We start from the raw sequence: 22,391 nt of genomic DNA on the forward strand, positions 1-22,391 counted from the left end.
CACATACAGGCCAGAACTGATACAGGTTGCCTCCACTTAAGCACATGACTGAAGGAATTCAGTTCTTATAGTAGTGCAACAACTCCCTGCCAATTTCTACAGGCACCAGATTTTAATCACAAACTGAATTCAAATTCATAAACTGTGTTAGACTCGTACTCTGAATGACTGACCATGCAGAACCACAATACCACCTGCAGACTTGCTGATAGTTTCTGGTATTTTGTGTTTTAATAAAGGATTGGGTGGGATGGTCTCTGACTGACTAAGTCTTTCTCACACACGCACAGACATACACACACGCACATGCATGTATACACCCATAGCGCGCACACAAACAAACAAATGCACAGACACACACAACACACACAAATATACACAACATTCACACAGACACAAGAACCCATATACACATACAGACAAACACACAGACTACACCAAGCCAACGTACTATCAGAATATCAGTTCATTATGTGTATTCATGGAGATGTTTAAAGTTGATTTGAAACCTGAACAGATGGCAAGAAAGAAAGATAACTATTTATAGTGTCTTTTATGGCCTCAGGATACTCCAAAATGCTTTCCAACCAATAAAACACATAAAATAGCTGCTATGTGGGAAACAGCAATCAATTTGCACACAGTAAGTTCCCACAAACAGTACTGTAATTATGATCAGATTGATTGTTTGAGTCATGTGGCTGAGACATCAATATAAGAACTCCCCTGCTCCCATTGACTGTAGGATCTTTAACATACACCTGCTGATTAAACTGAGACCCTGTCTCTGCCCAATGTCTCCTCGGAGAGGCAGCAATTCAGACATTGCTCAGGAGTGAGAGACTGGAGTGAGTCCTTAGACATCTCAGGGTGGGATTAAAACTCACAATAGAGTGAAGAGATATCCTAGTTTTGTCAGGAAGTCTGTTTATCATCATTAATCATCCCTGAGGAGACAGGGTTTAAGGAATATATAGATAGGCCTCTGAGGTAGACTTTACTGTAACTGTGACCACGTGCTAGGACTCTGCTGGAAGGTCAGAACCTGTACAGCTCAGAGTATGCTGCTCTGTCGGAATGCTGTCATGTACAGGCTATTAACAAAAGTTTTCAAAAGTAATCTGGAGGCCTGGCCTGAGCCGGTATGAAGACCCCAAGAATCTAGACTAAAGCAGCGCTGGTGAGCTGCCAATTTCCTAAAAATGGTTCCAATGTGGTTTGTGGCCTTCCCATTAATTCTGCAGGAGGGAGAGAAGTTTGAATTGAATTTAAATCCTGCGCCCGTGCCCTTTTCTGCAGCAGTCAGCACAGTCTATGTCCCTTTGCTCTACAGTGTGACATTATGCTGCTAGGTAATGTGTGGAATGTGCTCTGAGTGAGGAGAGGGGTGGGAGCAGAAAAAGGGAGGTACGGCTCACTGGAGGAGCTTATCAAAGTCGTTTACGTATCAGAGAAGTATGGTATCCTCAGGATAAGGCGGGGAGTTGACTTGAGAAAAGAGAGATTACCATTTGTGGCCACTCCAACCTGCCTCCCTCAGACAACAAGTTCCAAAGCCACGACCATTTCCATCTCAAAGGATAACCTTTCTACTATTCTTTAAAGTAATGCTTAACTTTTTAAACTCTCATTTTCTTGCTTTCTTGTACCTAAACTGTTTTTTTAATACCATGGTACCTAAGCTAGCGCCATGTGTGGCAACATTATACTTTTCAACATATTCCTGTACTTCTGTACTTGAGTACAGATGACAATAAAATCTAAAATACAAATCTGAAGGGCAGCAGATATGTGGGAACACCATGTTCCCCTCCAAGCCACTCACTATCCCGACTTGGAAATATATCGTCGTTCCTTCACTGTCAATGAATAAAAACAAAAGTAGCCTAGTGTTGCTGAGTGAAAATCCTGGCATTCCCTGCCTAAGGGCATTATAGGTCTACCTACACCAGATGGACTGCAGCGGATCAAGAAGGCAGCTCACAGCCACCTTTTCATCGGGCAACTAGGGATGGGTGATAAATGCTGCTCCAGCCAGCAATGCTCATGTCTCATGAGTGAATAAAAGCAAAAGTTGCCCAGTGATTAAAAAAATGTGAATCATGATGTGGAGGTGCCAGTGTTGAGCTGGGTGGACAAAATCAGAAGTCACATGACACCAGGTTATAGTCGAAATCACAACCTTTTGGTGCGACGCTCCTTCAACAGGTGAAGTGACCACCTCACCCGATGAAGGAGCAGCATTCCAAAAGCTTGTGATTTCAAATAAACCTTTTGGACTATCATGTGACTTCAAAAAAGGTGAAGCTGCCTTCACCCGATGAACTGCAAAGGTGAATGCTTGTTGTGTGAGTTGTCATTATCATTCGATGACCTGCATTTCACTTTTGAATATCTGGTATGCTTAACCCTTAACCCAAGTGAAAGCACTAATTGGGCCACATTCTGATCAGACATAACAGTGAGAATAAGAAAAGTAAATCAGCATTCTGGAATCCACAGCCTCGTTTTAATCACACTGGCAACAGAACAGGCATGAGACTGGCTGTCCCTGAATAACAATGGTGGTGCCAGACTGTTCAGACCCAGGGGAAGATCCCCAGTGGCCACAAGATAAACTCTGGGTTTACCTGTCACGTTACTGACTCTGTCCACAGGACTGACCCATCTGTAACTAGGAGACTGACTGACAAAGTGACCATGTAAGTGGCCAGAGAGCTGACCATCAATGATAGAACCCATCAATTCTGCCATGTGTGGGATTGTAATTCCAGATTGTAACATCACAGGTTTGCACGCCCTGGGAAATTTAAGGATTGAATGGCATTCTGTTCAAATAGACAGTGATTGTGAAATAAATCCATGAAGATTTTAAAAAGACATGAGGGGTAACAGTTTGTGTGTGGAATAAACTGCCAGAGGAGGTGGGTGCAGTTACAACATTTCAAAGACATTTGGATAAGTACTTGGCGAGGAAACTTTTGGAGGGATATGGACTAAGCAGGTGGGACAAGTTTAGTTTGGGAGAATGGTCGGTGTGGATTGGTTGGTCCAAAGGCTCAGTTTCTGTGCTGTAGGATTCTATGACTCTGTAGTGGTAATACTATTTGATTAATAATTCAACAAATGTAGGCTAATGATCTGCGAACGTGACCTCAAATCCCATCAGGACAGATGCTGAAGTTGGAGTTCAAATATTTTTAAAAATTAGAAGCCAGTCTAATAGCAATATGTAAAAATTGACAATTATGGTTAAAACAAAATTCACCTGATTTATTAATGTCCTTTAGGGAAAGAAATCTGCCATCTTTACCCAGTATGGCCTACATGTGACTCCAGACCCACAGCGATGTGGCTGGTGTTAAAGTGCCCTTTGAAATAGCAGAGTGGGCCACTCTATTCCAGGGCAATTCGAATCAGGCAATAAGTGCTGGTCTTGACAGTGATGCCCACATCTCACAAAACATTTATTTTTAAAACTGTTAGTAATTTAATGACAGTATGATTTCAATTTCTCATTTATTATGACAGTGACAATGTGGCAGATGCACTTTATTGGCTGCAAAGCACTCTGCACCACCATCTTGGAGTGTTCCAATGGTCATCTCACTGGGTTTGTAATCTAGTGTCCCAGAGCCACTGGCTTAAATCCCACCATAGCAGATAGCAGAACTTAAACTCAATTAACAAATTGGCAATTGGAAAAAGAGTTTCAGTAACGGTGATCATAACAACCACCTTTGATTGCTGTAAAAACCCATCTGTCTCACCAATGTTCCTTACCTTCAGGAAATGAAGTTACCCAACTGAAATAACTGCACTGAGGCAGTCACCGAGTCACCCTTTAGATACATTTGCACAGCGCATGGGCTCTGACCAGCCAGCTCAGAGCCAGTCCCTGGAGTGAGGAGACTCTCTGAACCTCCTGTTCATATCTGTCAGCCAAGGCTCCCTGGTTGGCCCAGATTAATAACCCCAAACCTGGAAATCACAGTCAATGAGACCCACCCAGCCCTGGTTCCAATCACACCACCAGCTTGGTCTGTGTGTGAGACTCCAAGCCCTCAGTACTCACAGTTCAAGGGATGAGCAACAGATGTTGACCTTTTGCCAGTGATGCCCAAGGAAGGAGGGAAAGTGCAAGACGCAACTTTCATTTCATTGCCCACCCACAGGGATTTTGTGAATCACTAAAGGGTGCCCAGTGCAGTTTGCCTAAATGCCTCTAGCATCTGCCAGGCTTCCGCTACCTTCCATCTCAGAGACCAGCTGCATCCTGCGACTCCTGTGTAAGAATCAAAATGCAGGAATACAGCAAAGTGCTTTTTAAAAGGAGGGATTTAATTGTAATCAGGTTTAAACTGTAGGCCTGCAACATGGCAGGTTTTAGTTAAAACGTCGTTATTAAAAACATTTATTGAGCACTTTTATGTAATGAAATGTCTTCAAGACCCTTCATAGGAGTTTTATACAACAAACATACACTGAGCTACAGGGAGATATTAAGTCAGACGATCAAAAGCTTGCTTGAAGAGTTAGGCTTTAAGAAGCTTCTTAAGAGCAGGGGAGTGAGAAGGTGGAGAGCTGTGTGATGGCAGTTCCAGAGTTGGGGCCCCAAAGACACAAACACCAATGGTGGAGTGATTAAATACAGCAGATGCTCAAGAGGCTAGATTTAAAGAGAGCAGATATTCCGAAGCTGAAGGATGTTCCAGAAAAAGGGAGGTGCAAGGCCATGAGTGAATTTGCAAAGAAGGCTGAGAGTTTTAACGTCAAGGGATTGCCTGACCTACAGCCAACTTGGGTCAGCGAGCAAAGGGGCAATGGGTACACAGGATAGCAACAACGTTCAGTTGATTTGATTACTGTCACATGTATTGAGACACAGTACAAAGTGTTATCTTATGTGCTTTACAGGCAGATTGTACTATACAAGTGCATCAGGGTAACAGAGTGCAGGATACAGAGATACAGCTGCTGAGAAGATGCAGAGAGATAACAACATTAACATCAAAAAGGCCCATTCAAAAGTCTGATAACAGTGAGGGAGAAGCTGTACTTGCATCTGTTGATACATGTTTTTAAACCTTTGTGTCTTCTGCCCAAAAGGACAGGGTGGAAGAGATCTTTAATTATGTTGGTTGCTTTTCTTATGTAGTGGGAAGTATAGATGGATTCAATGGATGGGGGGCTGGCTTGTGTGATGGACTGGGCCAAACCAGGCTGTGATGCATCCAGGTAGGATCTTTTCTGTGGTGTATCGATAAAAAATTGTAAGAATCTTTATGGATAAGCTGAATTTCCTTCACCTTCTGAGGAAGTAGAAGCATTGCTGTGCTCTCTTGACCATTGCGTCAACTTGGTTGGCTTTGTGACTTGCCTCTCTTTCCGCTGTTTACACAGCATTTCACACAAATGCAATCAAATCAGATAATCATGTCCCCAGCTGGCATTGCACTCTGAGGAAGGGGGCTGCAGACTGCCAGGCACCAGCTGTGGCTGAGTGGGTAGCATCTCACACTCGGTCAAACAGGGAACCTGACCTTGAAATCCATAGCAATACTACAAGGCAGTACTTGAGAGAGAGCCGCCCGGTCAGAGGAGCTGCCTTTAAGAGGGTGAATTTCACCCATCAACCAGCATGACTGCAAAGAGATGATCTGGACATCTCCATTGGCGGGAGGTGGCTGTGTGTAAATTGCCTGGCTGCATTTAGTTCAGAAAGCAATATTTGTAAAGTGGACCACATGACAGATTCTCCTCCAAAATGCCATGTGACCTGCTATCTCATTCAACTGATCGCAGGTCCAATGTGAGGTTACAGGTATTTTCTAATTAAACTGTTCAGAAACATTATTATACACTCCTCTGGAGCAGCTGGGACTTGAATCCAGGCATCCTAGCTCAGAGGCTGGGCTACAATTGCCCTGAATTGGTCATATGATCCACTGCACCATCTTATTTCCACCATCCTATGAGGGAACTGCCTGACGGTATTATTGCTGGACTGTTAATCCAAAGTAGAGAGAGTGTGGTGCTGGAAAAACACAGCAGGTCAGGGAGCATCCAAGGAGAGGAGATCGACATTTCAGGCATAAGCCCTTGATCCAGAGACCCACATAATGATCTCGAGTTTGAATCTCACCACAGCAGATGGTGGAATTTGAATTCAATAAAAATCTGGAATTGGAGTCTAACGATGACCATGAATCCATTGACAATTGTCAGGAAAACCCCATCTGGTCCACTAATGTCCTTTAGGGAAGGAAGCTGTCGTCCTTACCTACACGTGACCCCTGACCTACAGCAATGTGTTTGACTCTTAACTGCACTAAATGCTGGCCTAGCCAGTGATGTCCCCATCAAGTGGATGAATAAATAAAACGCTAGACCTTTACTTTTCTTTCAATGGGTTGTTCAACTTTTCTACTTTGCCCTCTTCAAGATTGTCCTCTCCCAGGTGACCCTGCTACCACAATGGCTGATGGAGCACTGTAGCCTTGCCCAGTCCAGTCCCTAAGCTGACACAGACAGACCCTAGCACAGGGGTAGCTTCCCTCTCTCTTGCCCATCCATCACATCTCTTCACCCCAGAGATCGCACACGGTTGAGCTCAGTTCCCGCTGGTTTCCGGGTTGCAAGTTGTTTTTTGACTCAACCTGTTCTGATATGTTATTGCTGGAGCAGGCGGTACTTGAAACCAGACCTTCTGGGCCAGAGGTGGAGACATGACCACAGCGCCATAAGACCTTTCTGTTCCATGTTATTTTCAGCCACAGAGCCATGCAAGCCAGAGCTGTTTGCAATTGCGGCAAGAGAACATTTCTATTCAATGACAGGGAGCTCAAAAAATTCAGAACAACATTTAACCGCACACATTTCTTTAATTCTGGTAGTAGCCAATCCCTCTCAGAGGAAGAACACTTGCCGGACTATTTCTGGGAAGATACAAATAAAAAAACTGAAGAAGAGAGATCAACAACTCCCCACCTGCTCCATCTCTGTGCAGTAATCAAAAACAGGTTGCTCTTTACTTTGTTGTGTAGGAAGCTTTTAAATTTTTTAGTATGGGTCTGGCACCTCAGCTCAACTCCCAGCCACAGTCAAATTCGCATGCTCACCAAGGTCTCACGTGCCAAAAGACAGGCGCCTGTTCCTGGTGGACTCAGCTGACATTTCTTTCCCTGGGAATGGTGAGGTGGTTATTTTTAATGGTTATGGTTATTACAGACTGCTATTTATTATCAGTCATTACTGCTAGCCCTCTGAGCCTTGTCCCCGCATTCAATGTTTCCCAGATCATCTCCCGGTTTCCACAACCAACTCCAGCTCCATGCCTCTCCTGAACTCTGTACTTCCTGGTTTCTGATTTTAATTTTAATCATTTCACCTGGAGTACTCTCCGGAATGATACCTGGACTTGAGGTTAAATTATGAGCAGACATTCGATGAATTAGGCCTGTTTTCTCTCAAATTTAGAAGGTAAAGGGGCAATCAAATTGCGGTCCTCTTAGTGGCTCAGTAGGTGGAACTGCTGCTTCACAGCGCCAGGGACCCTGGTTTGATTCCACCCTCAGGTGATTGTCTGTGTGGAGTCTGCACATTCTCCCAGTGTCTTAGATTTAGATTAGATTAGATTACAGTGTGGAAACAGGCCCTTCGGCCCAACAAGTCCACACCGACCCGCCGAAGCGAAACCCACCCATACTCCTACATTTACCCCTTACCTAACACTACGGGCAATTTAGTATGGCCAATTCACCTGACCCTGCACATCTTTGGACTGTGGGAGGAAACCGAAGCACCCGGAGGAAACCCACGCAGACACGGGGAAAATGTGCAAACTCCACACAGTCAGTCGCCTGAGGCGGGAATTGAACCCGGGTCTCTGGCGCTGTGAGGCAGCAATGCTAACCACTGTGCCACCGTGCCGCCCACCGTGCCGTCTGTGTGGGTTCTGTCTGAGTACTTTGGTTTTCTTCAGGGACAACGCTGTCACTTTGAGGTTATATTGTCCTTTTTTTTTGAAGAAAGGTCCTAAAGGCAGAAGTGCCGAAGAATCTAGTTTTAACAATGGAAGGGGAGTGGCCAGTTCTCCCAGTTCAGGTTTTTTCTAGTTTGGTTTTGCAGTCACTAGATGTGAGAGTCCAGGGGAGATGCAAGCTTCAGTAAGGAACTCCTCTGACCTTCTTCTGAAATCTCTTTTAATGTTGTTCCATCCTGCCTATAAGAATCTGTGTTTGAATATACCTTTTTTGCCAAGCGGTGTGTTTAAGGGATGCTACAATATTGGTTCGGTTAATTAATAACAGTTACTGTATTGGGTCGGTTAAGTTTTCCAACACTTAAGTTATTCTAAAGTCTGTTTTCTTCTGTTCATTTTTCAACTGTAGTGTTTAGACGAATTCTGTTTTGCTTAAAGCCAAGTGGTTTGACCAGTTGCATCATACCTGGAATATCCACTTCACACCAGCCTTTAAAATAAGAAAACATTAGGGTCTAGGCTACCTTCTAGCATTATTTAGAGGTCTGGCCTGGTCTATTACACTCCCACAGTCCAAAGATGTGCACGTTAGGGTGGATTGGCAATGCTAAATTGCCCATGGTGTTCAGGGATGTATAGGCTCAGTGGGCTAGCCATGGGAAATGCAGGGTTACAGGGATAGGGTTGGGTGGGATGCTCTGTGGAGGGTTGGTGTGGACTTGATGGGCTGAATGGCTTGCTTCCACACTTTAGGGATTCTATCATGTTAACAGGAAGAGAAAGGGTAGATAAACATAAACTATTTGCACTGGTTGAAGATTCTAGAACTAGGGGCATAGTCTAATAATTAGGGCCAGACCAGTCAAGAGAGATGTAAGAAAGCACTTCGACACACAAAGAGTAATGGAGGTTTGGTATCCTCTTCTTCAAATGGACATCGATGTTAATTCAATTGTTAAAATTTAAATTTGAGATGGATAAATTTTTATTGATCAAAAGCATCAAAGGATATGGATCAGGCCAGAGATCAGCCATGATCTTATTGAATAGCGGAATAGGGTTGAGGGGCTGACTGGATCAGAGTGGTGCTGGAAAAGCACAGCAGGTCAGCCAGCATCCGAGTAGCAGAAAAATCAACATTTCGGGCAAACGTCCTTCATCAGGAATTCACCACTCTCACCTGGACTCTGATCTCCAGCATCTACCGTAACCACTTCTGCCTCGAGGGGCTGGATGGCCAACTCCTGTTCCTACGTTCTAGAATTCCCTCTCCAGACCTCTCTCTCCTCCCTTACAACACCTTGTAACCCACTAGTTTTGACCCAGTTCTGGATCTGCCTTACAGGATAAACATCAGTAGAGATAGAGCCAGTAACTCAAGAATGAGGGTGATGGGGGAAAGAGATACTCACTGACAGTATGAGGGAGCTGGAGAGCATCAGTGAGGATACGACTTAAACACAGAAGATGCTACAAATACTCAACAGGTCTGCCATCATCTATGGAGTGAGGAACAAAGTTATGTTTAAGGTTGCCAGATGAAGTTCTGGTGAAAAACCAACGACCTGAAATGTTACTTATGTTTCCCTGCCTTCAGACACTGCCTGACCTATTGAGTATTTCCTGCATTTTCTGCTTTCCTTTCAGATTTTTAGCACCTGCAGTACTTTGTTGCTGCATCTATTGTCAGTTTACAGAGACTCATCAGATTATGAGTCATTTATAACAGCAAGGAGGCCATTCTGCCCATTAGAGCTATGCCAGCTCTCCAAGGAACAATCCAGTCAGTCTAATCTGGTAGCCCTTTTAAAGTTAATTCCGTCCAGTGGCCATCCAATTTCCCTTTGCAAACACACCCTCTTAAGCAGTGAGATGAGGATATTACCACTCACTGCATAAAGATACACGCTCTCACATGCCTTCCTATATCTCAGCCAAACATTGAAAAGCTACCCTGAAACCCATCCATGCTGCTATGAAACACAACCATTTCACTGACGTCATTGAACAATAGTTGAAGATTTCCAGTTTTAGTTTCAGATTTACTTTAACCCTGTTCCTGAGGATTGCGCTGTTCCCAGATAAAACTAGAGCTCAGTGAGAAATAAAACTAACAGTGAGAGATTAAAAATTTTCAAATAAATCTGTTAGAAGTAAAGCTCAAACATAAAATCACAACACATGCTACTTTGGTGGCCTCCAAACTAATAACCAATTAAATCTTAATTCTTTGATAATTCTCTGCTGCCATCAAGTGAGATGACCAAAGGATAGCAGGAGTCACAGAACTAAGGTAGGTCAATGCTATTAAGCTGCAGATCAGCCATGACCTAATTAAATTGAGGGGCCGAATGGCATCTTTCTGTGATGGGATTCAGAGTTAATGGAGATACACCATTGGGAACAACCGATACCCAAGCTAGATGGGTCAAAGAACTTCAACATGAAATTGTCGCAACTGTTTTGATAATTTCTAAGGTGTAAAAATTCTCACTACCTCAGAAAGGCCCCCACACCCCGGTTATAACCTCTTCCAACGTCTTCCATCAGGCATAAGATACAAAAGCTTAAACACAGGGACCAACAGATTCAAGAATAGCTTCTTCCCATTGTTATTAGACTTCTGAATGAACTTCACAAAACTTCAAATCTAATGTCGATTTTGCTTTTTGTGCACCTTCTCTGCAACTGTACCTTTGTATTCCTCATTCTGTTCAATCACCCTACTTCCTTTGTGTGTCATTATCTGCTTATACTGCACATAAAACAAAACTTTTCACTGTGCCTAGGTACACGTGAAATTAATAAACCAAATCCAATCATAAAATTCTCAATGCAGCCATTAATGAGTCACAAAGCAAAACCAGCAATTGCTGGAGAGACTCAGCAGTTCTCAGAAAGCAGAGTTAACTTTTCAGGTCCAAAACATTAGCTCTGTTTCTCTTTCCCGAGATGCTGCCAGACGTGCTGAGTGCTGTTTTCATTTCAGATTTCCAGCAGCCCCAGTTCTTTGTTTTCTGAAAATGGAGTCATAATCGAGAAGCTTTGAATCTTTAGAGAACACAGTTGTGTTTTCCAGACCATTTGTGTTCACCACTGTCTTGCTTCTGATTCAAAGGATTCAAGATCTATTCCACAGCCCGAGAGTAAATATTGAAGCTGATGCAGCCTGTGCAGCACGAGGGAGCACTGCACTGTCAGAGAAATTGTCTTTCAGATAGAGTGTTGCAACTATGTCCTCTTTACGCACGCATGATTTCAAAGCAGCAGAGTTCAAAGCTAACAGTCATCTAACATCTTTAAGAGATTATCTGGTCATTATTTCATTACAGTTAATGGAAGCTTGTTATCTGCAAATTGGCTGCTGTGTGTTACACATCATGACAGTGACCAGTCTTCAAAAGTACTTAATTGTCTCGGACGCATGTTTTGAGACTGGAAAGGGTGCTATACTAATGCAAGCCTTTGGATGTTTTCACTGCCAATCTTTGGATAAGGCATTCACAATTTTTCATGTCCCTTCAAAAAACTATTGGGGTCCAGATGGAGAAGTACTTTTTAAATGGTGAAAATACCCCAATTCCATATTTTTGATATCAATAGCTGGTGTCTTTATGACAATGGATGCCTTCCCATTCTCTCCATGAGCATTTGTCCCTTTTCTTTTCTCGGTTATTTCCTCGAGCTCTGTAACTCTCAGGAAATCCCTGCATTCCTGGCCTCTTGAGCAACTCCAGTTTCAACTTCCTCCACCAGTGGTTTTCAGCTACTTGGTCCAAACTCTGGACTTCCCTCCCTAAATCTCTCTATCTTTCTTTGACAGTGCTCCTTAAAATCTACCCACATTGACTGAGCTCTTCAGCCACTGGGCCCTAACATCATAAGTGGCTCAGCTGTCTCATAGTGCCAGGGACCTGGGCTCAATTCCACTCTTCAGCGTCAGTCTGTGTGGAGTTTGCACATTCTCCCTGTGTCTGTGTGGGTTTACTCTGGGTGCTCTAGTTTCCTCCCACAGTCCAAAGGTGTGTACATGTTAAGTGGAAATGGGATAAATTGCCCATAGTGTCCAGGCTAGGTGGATTAGCTATGGGAAGTGCAGGGTTACAGGGTTGTGGTGAGTCTGGGTTGGATGCTGTTTGGAAGGTCAGTGTGGACTCAATGGGCTGAATGGCCAGCTTCCACACTGTAGGGATTCTAAGTTTGATTGCACACTTACTTTGATGATTCCGCAGTCTAGTAAGGCGTGTTCCCTACTTCTGAACTAGAAGATCCATGTTCAACTCCCACACTAGGATGTGATGGTCAAGGAAGGCGTATCAATAATTGGCCAAACTGGTTAAGTATTAACCTTCAAATACTTATGGCAGGCAGTAAGAGTGGGTGAGTTTTCTGGTCAGCCATATGATGGAGGTAACTTTCAAGCTTCTACACGAATGAAAGGGTCTGTTTCTGTGCTGTATATCTTGATGACTCTGAGTATCCGAGGCACCATGCTGCAACATGCATGTTACCACAGCAACTCGATTCCTTGAATGAATCGGAACATTCCACCACCACGGCGCATTTGTTCTGCTGTACTAAAAGGGCTATATAAATGCTAGTTGTTGTTGTTATTGCAACCAGACATTTTGGGGCAATTTGGACATGATCAAGAGCAGAAACACTCACAGCTGAGCCATAACATGCAGCCTCAGGACATGGAGGGGAACTGTGCCCCACTCCAGCAGCTAAAAGTCCAATTAAATCAGCACAGACGCAGGGAACAGAAACTGGGATCGGGGCCTGGCACCTTCCTGATAAAAGAACAAAGTGCAGATGCTGGAAATCTGAAACTAAAACATAAATTGCTGGGGAAACTCACTTTCTGAAGAAGAACTCAAAACGTTAACTCTATTTTTATCTCCACTGACGCTGCCAGACCTGCTGAGCTTTTCCAGCAACTTCTGTTTTTGTATCTGATTTCCGCAGTTATTCCAGATTTTATTTCCGTTTTTGTTCCTTCACTGCTCTGGCTCTGTATTACTCCAGGTACCAGTCACTGATTCACCATGAGGCCAGGGGAACTTTGCATGAAAACAGACCACAAGGATGATTTGGGGGCGATTCTCCTTTTGGGGAGAGGTGGGAACTAGGGAAGTTTAAAATAATGGGTCTTCCATTTACATACGAGGATAAAGAGAATTATTTTCTGTTGGGGACTGAGAGTCTTTATAACTCCCTTCCCCAGGGAGCAGTGACGTTGGGGTGATTGAATACTTCTAAGGTGGAGGTAAATAGATTCTTGACCAACAAGGCACTCAAAGTGTATTGAGGAGTAGGCAGGGAAGTGGATGAGATTGAGATGAGATCAGCCATGATTGTACTGAATGGAGAAACAGGCTGGAGGGGTCAAATTGCCCTCCTGCTTTGCATGTTCATATATCAATTGTCACATGCATGACAAACTAAATCAAGCCGTAGTGAAAGGATGAGACAATGCGTTTGCTAAACCAAAAATGTAACCTCCACGGGAGTTCCACCTTTCAACCCTGTTCTGCCAATTGGAGCATGTCTGATCTATATCTCAGGCCTATTTACTCCCCTTCATCCACATCCTCAACTCAACAAAAACTTCCATCTTTAAAGTTTCACTTCATCCTCAACACCTAGCCTTTTTGGGAGAGAGTTGCAGATTTTCACTGCCCCAATCTGTGGAAGTACTCTTCCTGATTTTAGCTCGTTCTAAGGTTGTGGCTCCTTTCACCCCTTGACTCCCCCCGCACCCTCCAACCAAAACCTCTCCCCACCTTCACAGACCCTCTACCCGCCCATCTCAGTTCTGGACTTTCTCATGGTTAGCACTGCTGCCTCACAGCACCAAGTGACCTGGGTTCGATTCTATCCTCAGGCAACTGTCAGTGAGGAATTTGTTCATTCTCCCCATGTCTGTGTGGGTTTCCTCTGGGTGCTCTGATTTCTCCCACAGTCCAAAAGATGTGCAGGTTAGGGTGAATTGGCCATGCTAAATTGCCCATAGTGTCCAGGGATGTGCAGGCTAGGCAGATTAGCTATGGGGAATGCCAAGTTACAGGGGATAGGGTGTGGGAGTGGGTCTGGGTGGAATGCTTTCTGGGGGGTAAGTGTGGACTCGATAGGCCAAATGGCCAGCTTCCACAACTGTGGGGATTGTATGACTCAGAGGAAATCGTTTCTCTGTATCCACCTGTTGCATCTTTCTTCAACTCCTCAGTCAGATTAACTTTCAAAGTCTTACAGGCAAAGGAATGCATACAAAATTTGTGCAACTCCTCCTTACAAATTATCCATCAAAGGCCCAGTATTCTATTGAAACTGGACCTCGTTCTCTCATAAAGCCACTTAATCCCCAGGGCTGACAAAGTTCGATACTACAGGACCTGAGCATGACCTTCGCCTTCGGTAAGGGATTATTAAACTTGTTGATGGCACTATACCAATGAAGTGTTTTAAAGCAGTTATCTTATAATTGTAACCACAACATTTGAACAACATAATATTCCCACTCATACAACTTATATGTCACAACACAAGCAAGTATCAGAGTGGTTAATGTGGTTATGAATGAAGTTCTGAGTGGATTCACCAAGCCCGTCATAAACCTAATTTTTCTAACCCAAGTACTAGCTATAAATATTCTTGGACTGAAATAAGGATTTATGTATATATCTTGCCTTTCATTGTTACAGGGTGTTCTCCAGCCAATGAAATATTTTCAAAGTGTGGTGTTGGATTAGAGAGAACGAGGCAGCCAATTTGTACACAGCAAGCTCCCACAAACAGCACTGAGGGAACAGCTCAATCAGTCTGCATGGGCCGAGAGAAAGCTGCTATATCCAACTTCAAAAACAATGGCCATGGGATCTTTCACAAGCTGCAAAAGGTCAGGTGTGGCTTCAGTTAACATTTCTAAATGAGGGGACAGCATTTCTAACTGTGTAGTACTCCTATGGAAGATGATCTCATATAAAGTCTCTTCTTCATGAACCCAATGTGTGCCACATCATTCCACTTACTACTGTTCAAATGGCTCAAGCTATTACTGTTTCATGTCTTTGTCATTATTTACTTGAGTAGCGCAGTGGCTCAGCGGCTAGCACTACTGCCTCACAGCGCCAGGGACTTGGGTTTGATTCCAACCTCGGGTGACTGTGTGGAGTTTGCACATTGTCCCTGTGTCTGTGTGGGTGCCCTCCCACAATCCAAAAATGTGCAGGTTAGGTAGATTGGTTCAGGGGACACCATACAAGCTATGAGCTGTGCCACTCCTGCACTGTGGGACAAAGCCATGTGGACTTACAGATCTTAGATTCAACTCCAGGATTGGGCTGAATTGCCTTCATTGCTCAGTGCATGGAGTATAGGAGTTGGGATGTCATGGCGCAGCTGTACAGGAGATTGGTTAGGCCACTTTTGGAATACTGTGTTCAGTTCTGGTCTCCCTGCTATGGGAAAGAGGTTAAACTTGAAATCGTTCAGAAAATATTTACAAGAAATGTTGGAAGATTCGAGCTATAGGGAGAGACTGAATAGTTTGGGAATAGACTGAATATTTTCCCTGGAGTATCAGAGTCTGAGGGGTGACCTTATAGAATCGTGAGGGGCATGGATAGGGTGAATAGCGAAGGTCTTCCCCCAGGGTGGGGGAGTCCAAATTTAGAGGGCACAGGTTCAAGGTGAGAGGGGAAGATTTATATGGGACTTAAGGGGCACTTTTTTATGCAGTGGGTGGTGTATGTATGGAATGAGCTGCCAGAGGAAGTGGTGGAGGCTGGTACAATTACAACATTTAAAAGGCATCTGGATGGGTATATGAATAGGAAGGGTTTACAGGGATATGGGCCAAATGCTGGCAAATGGGAGTGGGTTAATTTAGGACATCTGGTTGGCATGGATGAGTTGGATTGGATGGTCTGTTTCCATGCTGTACATCTCTATGACAGATCTGAGCTGAAGCAGGATAGGAAACAGATGTGAGGCAGGTTCGTTTGGTGCAGTGGTAATGACTCTACCTCTGACCCAGGTTCAAAGCCCAACTTCTCTAGAGGTGTGTAATAACATCTCAGAACAAGTTAATGTAGACAATGTGTGTAAATCACACTTAACACCCATCAATTAGAGACATGGCAAATCAGTCAGGCTTGGTTTCTCTAATTGCTATCTGATAATTCCTACTGAATAGTGTGTATTGAAGGAGTCATTAAAATGCACAGCACAGAAACAGACCCTTCGGCCCAACTTTCCATGCCCACCAGATATCCTAAATTAATCTAGTTCCATTTGCCTGCATTTGGTCCATATCCCTCTAAACCCTTCCTATTCATGCACCCATCCAGATGCCTTTTAAATGTTGCAATTGTACCAGCCTCCACCACTTCCCCTGGCAGCTCATTCTGTACACGCACCACCCTCTGCGGAAAAAGTTGCCCCATAGGTCCCTTTTATATCTTTCTCCTCTCACCTTAAACCTATGCCCTCTCATTATGAACTCCCCCCACCTCAGGGCTATTCACCCTACATGATTTTATAAACCTCTATAAGGTCACCCCCTCAGCCTCCGACATTCCAGGGAACTTTTTTTTATTCTTTTGTGGGAGGTGGGGCTGCGTGTCCATTCCTAAATGCCCATGAATTGAATGATATAGGGGGCTATTTCAGAGGAGAGCTATGGGATAACTGCATTGTTGTGGGTTTGGATAAACACACGGGTGAAACCATGCAAGGACTGAAGATTTTGCTCCTTAAAAGAGCGAAAGTAAACCAGATGGGTTTTTATAACTGATGATGGTTGTCATGGTTACCAATGGGATGGGAGGAAGCAGCTACCTTGAACCAACCCAATGCTTTGAGGAAGGAAGTGGAAGAGGAGACTAGAAGTTGTTGAGAATATTTTTACTAAAAATATTGGGGAATCTCATGAGCCCCACTGAAAATAATACCCTGCTCAACCAGTGGACAGGTAACAAATTCAAATCCATTGCTGTAGCTGGTGGAATTCAATTCCATTATTACATCTGGAATTGGAAGCTAATCTCAGTAATTGTGACCATGATAACCATCATTGACGGTTACTAAAAAATCCATCTGGTTCATTCATGTCCTTTGGGGAAGGAAATCCGCAGTCCTTACCTGGTCTGGCCTACATGTGAGTCCAGACCCACAGCAACGTAGGTGTCTCTGAACTGCCCTCTGAAAAAGTTGAGCGAGCCACTCAACTTGAGGGGAATTAGGGATGGGTGACAAAATGCTGGCAATGCCCACATCCTGCAAAATAAGCTTCGAAAAGATAATAAAATAATCCACTCAATTGCACTGCCGTTCTGTTGGACCTTGCGGTGCCTGGGTTTTGATAGTGGTCTATCAGCAGCTCACAAAGGAGGCAGCATGTTCTCTCTTCAATCACCGGACAGTACACAGCTCATTCAACTCTGTCCAAATTGGAGGAAGCATAAACTCCACAAGTCATGACCCCTTAACCAATGTGGGATCTCAAAGCTTCTCGTGTCTCATTGCCTGTGGGAATGCAATTCCAACTCAATGTTCTGATGCTGCTTAACGTGCACCTCATTAGAAGTGGCCCATTATTAGGATAAAATTTCCCTGTGGGTAAGCAGCTTGATATATCAGGAGACCAAATGGCAGCTTTTCCAAACTGAAATCCTGCCATGAAAAGTCCCCAAACTGCTTTAAAATAAAATAATATCGCACCAACAGTTTTTACCAATCAGTAGCTGGGGGGGTGGCTTTCTAAAAGCACAGTCAGAAAGCAATGAACACTGCTTGACCTAGAGTTCTGCACCAAACACAGGCAGAATGAAGCTAAAGGCTTGAACCCATAGCACAGGCAGACCTTCCGGTGCAGCGCTGCAGGAGTGCTGCATTGTCAGAGGCACTTTGGTCTGGATGAGGGGCTAACTCTCTCCGCTGGACTTAAACGAACCTGCGGCACTATTTGAAAGAGCAAATGAAAGCTGGGGTGTGTAACCTGCGTCATTAGAGACAACAGACCTTCTGCTCATGAAAACATAATGTGGGACCTTGCGGTGCACAAACTGATGGCTGTGCTTCCTGCATTGCAAACTGCCAACTCTGCTTCAAAAGTAAGCCCTTCATTGGCTGCAAAGCTCATTGGGTAGTCCTGAGGCCACAAAAGGCACTATGTAGATGCAAGTTCCTTTGCTTGCAGTCTGGGACACAGACAGGCAGAAAGGTTGAGGGCAAACTCTGAAGCAGATTTAACCCCATCCAGAATGTTCTTTTCTCCTTAGAACCACACCTAGGGCAGCCCAAGAGCTGTGCAAATCCTACTGAAACTCTTGTAGGAGCAAATTACTGCCGATCCTGGAATCTGAACTGAAAACAAAAAATGTTGGAGATCACAGCGAGTCAGGCAGCATCTATGGGTGCGATCTCCAGCATTTTTTGTTCTCAGTCCATTAAACGCCGCTATCACTTGTGTGTAATTTTTTTCAAACTGCCCCAGAACTCAGTCCATCTCACAAACTGAGGATGGCTGCTGCTCACTTAACTGGCCTGCACGTTTTCACAGTCTTGAGAAACAGAGACAGACAAGAGAGAGGGAGAAATTGCAAACCATACCTTGTGCAAAACCAGGCAGCGTTTGGATCCACACATTCTAACTGAGACATCAGAGGGGACACATCCAAAGCGTGAGACCCTGGGTAAGCAGGTGCTGAACAGCAGAGTCCCAAAGGCGCTTCTACAGCTTTCGTCCAGAAAGCTCAGGAGGGAGGAGAGGCTCCTTCACACACAACACTGCTCCATGCCTCCCAGAAACGATGCAATTAAAAGGTGAAAGCATTTAGACCAACCCCGAGACATCTGTAAACAGCAAACTGTTGCCTGCTACCAGATGAAAAGCTACATTTCAGCGAACACTGGGAACAACCCACAAATTTAAGAATCCATTTTTAAAAACCGCGTTTGGTACAACCTTACAAAGTGCCTGGCTGTACCTGAGTCTTGTTTGACTGAAGGAACGGGCGACGAACTGACCTCGCTCTCTCTCAAAGTAACTTTTCCTTCATAACATCCCTGGGAGGTGTAAGGAATGGTAGCCTCCGTTTCCAGTGCATGTTTCCAACAGACACAGTCTTTCTGAACAGGAACGGTGTCCCTACAAAAGGTGGGAGTCTCTCAAACTGAGCTTGGGAAGGGGAATGACAGGCCGACTCACGTTTCGCTATAAAATCTTTATAACTCGTGACTCCGCCAGGGATCAGTTTCAGAATCAAGCAACTTAAAAGGGGGGAACATCAAATAGCAGGATTTTTTTTTGTTTTTTTTCAATAGTTAAATGGAGGGGGATGGGGAAGAAAAAAAACTATTGACCAGTGGTTAAAGACAAATAGTTACCCACTCCCATTATTAAGTCTTCATTAATAAAATTTTCAAACTAGATTTTAACCAATATTATTTCAAAATTTCTGCATTTTTGCTGGGAAAATAGGTTTGATGTGATTAAGACAAATTGGCTGTACATGAGATACTTTCTCGTTCTCATTTAAGTTGGGAGAGTTTTAGAAAGAATATGTATCATAGATGAGCTTTACAGTTTTAAAAAAATTAAAGAGAGGTTGGGGAAGGGAGAGAGCTGTCGTGAGACAGCAGGATCCGTGAGGTTTATAAAATGGGAATACTGTATAGACTATGTGACCCAGAGCTGGGATAATGTATAATGCAGAACCATTAAAAAGCGCTCATATATTGAGACGTTCCATCCCACGACTATGCAAGTATTAATGTCCTTTGTAACAACCCCGTGTAGTTTTTTTTTCAAAAAGGAAAACGCAATTAAATTAATGCAGTCATCCCTTATTCATAAAGTTATCAGTTTTCAGTATCATTAAGGGATAGGGCAGACAGGCACTCAGCTAGTTCACGTGTGTTTATGTATTATTAAAATAACACACACACATTAATTCTTACCGTCTGGGAGTTGTTCTAACAGCAAACGAGGCTTGGCTTTTGGATGTGTATATCAGATAGAAAATACAGACTCGCTTTAGCGTGGAGCTTCCTCGGAGTCCTGAATCTCAAACGAGTCGATTAGAATCGATCCGATTGCTCTGTCAGTCCTGTGGGGTGAAGTGGCCGAGGTGTTCCATGTCCACGGCTGTGAAGTCGAATCGAGTCTGGTCGAAACGCTGCGGACCACAGCCACCAATGCATCCTTCACACAGGGGACACACCGACACCCCCCACAACTCTGTCCTTCTAACACTGGAGAAGAACTTGCAACTTGTGTGGGGTTTTTTTTTTGTTTTGGAAGGTGGTGTAGATGATGGGGGTCGGGAGGGGGCTGCTTTCCCCTCACAACTCCTTCTTACAAATCCAACACATCTCCGCCCCCACCTCCCCAAAACAAAATTGCAAATAGAAAGAGGCAGCAAAGCGAGAGAAAGTGAGAGTCTGTTTCAGCTGGTGACGTGTCTTCCAAATCCGCGCCCCTTTCAAAAGCAGGGAAAAAAAACTCACTTAATTCCATTTGATTCCTATTATCTGCAGGGACACTGGGAGGGGGAAAGGTTGTGAGAAATCATCAGAGGTTACAATTTTCGAGGCAGTTTCTAAAAAAAATACTTTGGGTGGGGAAGGATGTTTTAAACAGTTTGAGAAATTTGAAGTTTAAAATGAGTCGAGTCAGTCCTGGAGTGAGTTTCACCTCGGGCACTGAGATGGTTAAGCTGACATTTTCTTTCTCTCCCTCTGCCTCCTTTGCAAGTGAACTGAGACGGAGAACACGGTTCTGTGGGCAACAATGATGCAGAATTTAACAGGGGCGTGATTGAAACAAACCCCTCAAACGCTCGCAGCGGCTACAAAAGTGTTCTGGGACCACCTGCCCGCACTGTCCACCCTATAGCAACACACAGCAATGTCCACCCGAGAGGAACACATAGCACTATCCACCCTTTAGGAACACACAGCACTGTCCACCCTATAGGAACACACAGCAATGTCCACTCTATAGGTACACACAGCACTGTCCACCCTATAGGAACACACAGTAATGTCCGCTCTCTAGGAACACACAGCACCGTCCACCCTTTAGGAACACACAGCAATGTCCACTCCATGGGAAAATGGCACTGTCCACCCTATGGGAACACACAGCAATGTCTACTCCATAGGAACACAGAGCACTATCCACCCTATGGGAACACACAGCACTGTCCACCCTGTGGGAGCACACAGCAATGTCAACCCTATAGGAACACACAGCACTGTCCACCCTATAGGAACACACAGCAATGTCCACTCCATAGCAACACACAGCATTGTCCACGCTATAGGAACACACAGCACCGTCCACCCTGTTGGACCACACAGCACTGTCCACTCTCTTAGAACACACAGCACTGTCCACCCTATAGAAACACACAGCAATGTCCACCCTATGTGAACACACAGCACTGTCCACCCTATAGGAACACACAGCACTGTCCATCCTGTGGGAGCACACAGCAATGTCCACCCTATAGGAACACACAGCACTATGCACCCTATGGGAACACATAGCACTGTCCACCCTATAGGAACACACAGCACTATGCACCCTATGGGAACACATAGCACTGTCCATCCTACAGGAACACAGAACTGTCTGCTCTATAGGAACACACAGCACTGTCCACCCTATGGGAACACACAGCACTGTTTAATCTATAGGAACACACAGCACTGTCCATCCTGTGGCAGAACACAGCAATGTCCACTCTACAAGAACACACAGCACTGTCTGCTCTATAGGAACACACAGCACTGTTTAATCTATAGGAACACACAGCACTGTCCATCCTGTGGGAGCACACAGCAATGTCCACTTTACAAGAACCCACAGCATTGTCCGCTCTATAGGAACACACAGCACTGTGCACCCTATGGGAACACAGCACCGTCCACGCTATGGGAACACACAACACCATACACCCTATAGGAACACACAGCACTGCCCACCCAATGGAAACACACAGCATTGTCCACCCCATAGGAACACACAGCACCGTCTACCCTATGGGAAGACACAGCAATGTCCACACTATAGGAACACTCAGCACTGTCCACCGTATGGGTATACACAGCACAGTCCACCCGATAGAAACACACAGCACTATCCACCCTATGGGAGCACACAGCAATGTCCACACTGTCCGCCCTATAGGAACACATAGCACTGTCCACCCTATAGGAACACACAGCATTGTCCATCCTATGGCAACACACGGCACTGTCCACCCTATGGGAAAACACAGCAATGTCCACTCCATAGGAACACACAGCACTGTCCACCTTATAGGAACACACAGCACTGTCCACCCTGTGTGATCACACAGCACTGTGCACTCTATGGGAACACACAGCACTGTCC

At 44.5% G+C, this 22,391-nt stretch overlaps 1 protein-coding gene across 10 annotated transcripts in view; it reads right to left on the reverse strand.

The window, feature by feature from the left end:
- Positions 1 to 20,749, reverse strand: part of LOC122542172 (neurotrophin-4-like) — a 78,363-nt gene extending 57,614 nt beyond the window's left edge. The window contains exons 1-3 of one of the 10 annotated variants that reach the window (XR_006309751.1): positions 19,949 to 20,749; positions 18,976 to 19,136; positions 18,599 to 18,865 (exon numbers count right to left, since the gene is read on the reverse strand). Coding sequence is in view for 3 of the 10 variants with exons in the window: in XM_043679601.1 (XP_043535536.1) it covers positions 18,599 to 18,634 (36 nt within the window). In the remaining 7 variants the exon portion in view is untranslated. Of the gene's footprint in view, positions 1 to 18,598; positions 18,866 to 18,975; positions 19,723 to 19,948 lie in introns of those variants that run through there. The other 9 variants (XM_043679601.1, XM_043679603.1, XM_043679604.1 and 6 more) reach the window with 9 other exon arrangements.
- Between the last annotated feature and the right edge of the window lie 1,642 nt (positions 20,750 to 22,391).

This window comes from Chiloscyllium plagiosum, chromosome 39 (assembly GCF_004010195.1).
Source record: "Chiloscyllium plagiosum isolate BGI_BamShark_2017 chromosome 39, ASM401019v2, whole genome shotgun sequence".
Lineage (NCBI taxonomy): Eukaryota > Metazoa > Chordata > Chondrichthyes > Orectolobiformes > Hemiscylliidae > Chiloscyllium > Chiloscyllium plagiosum.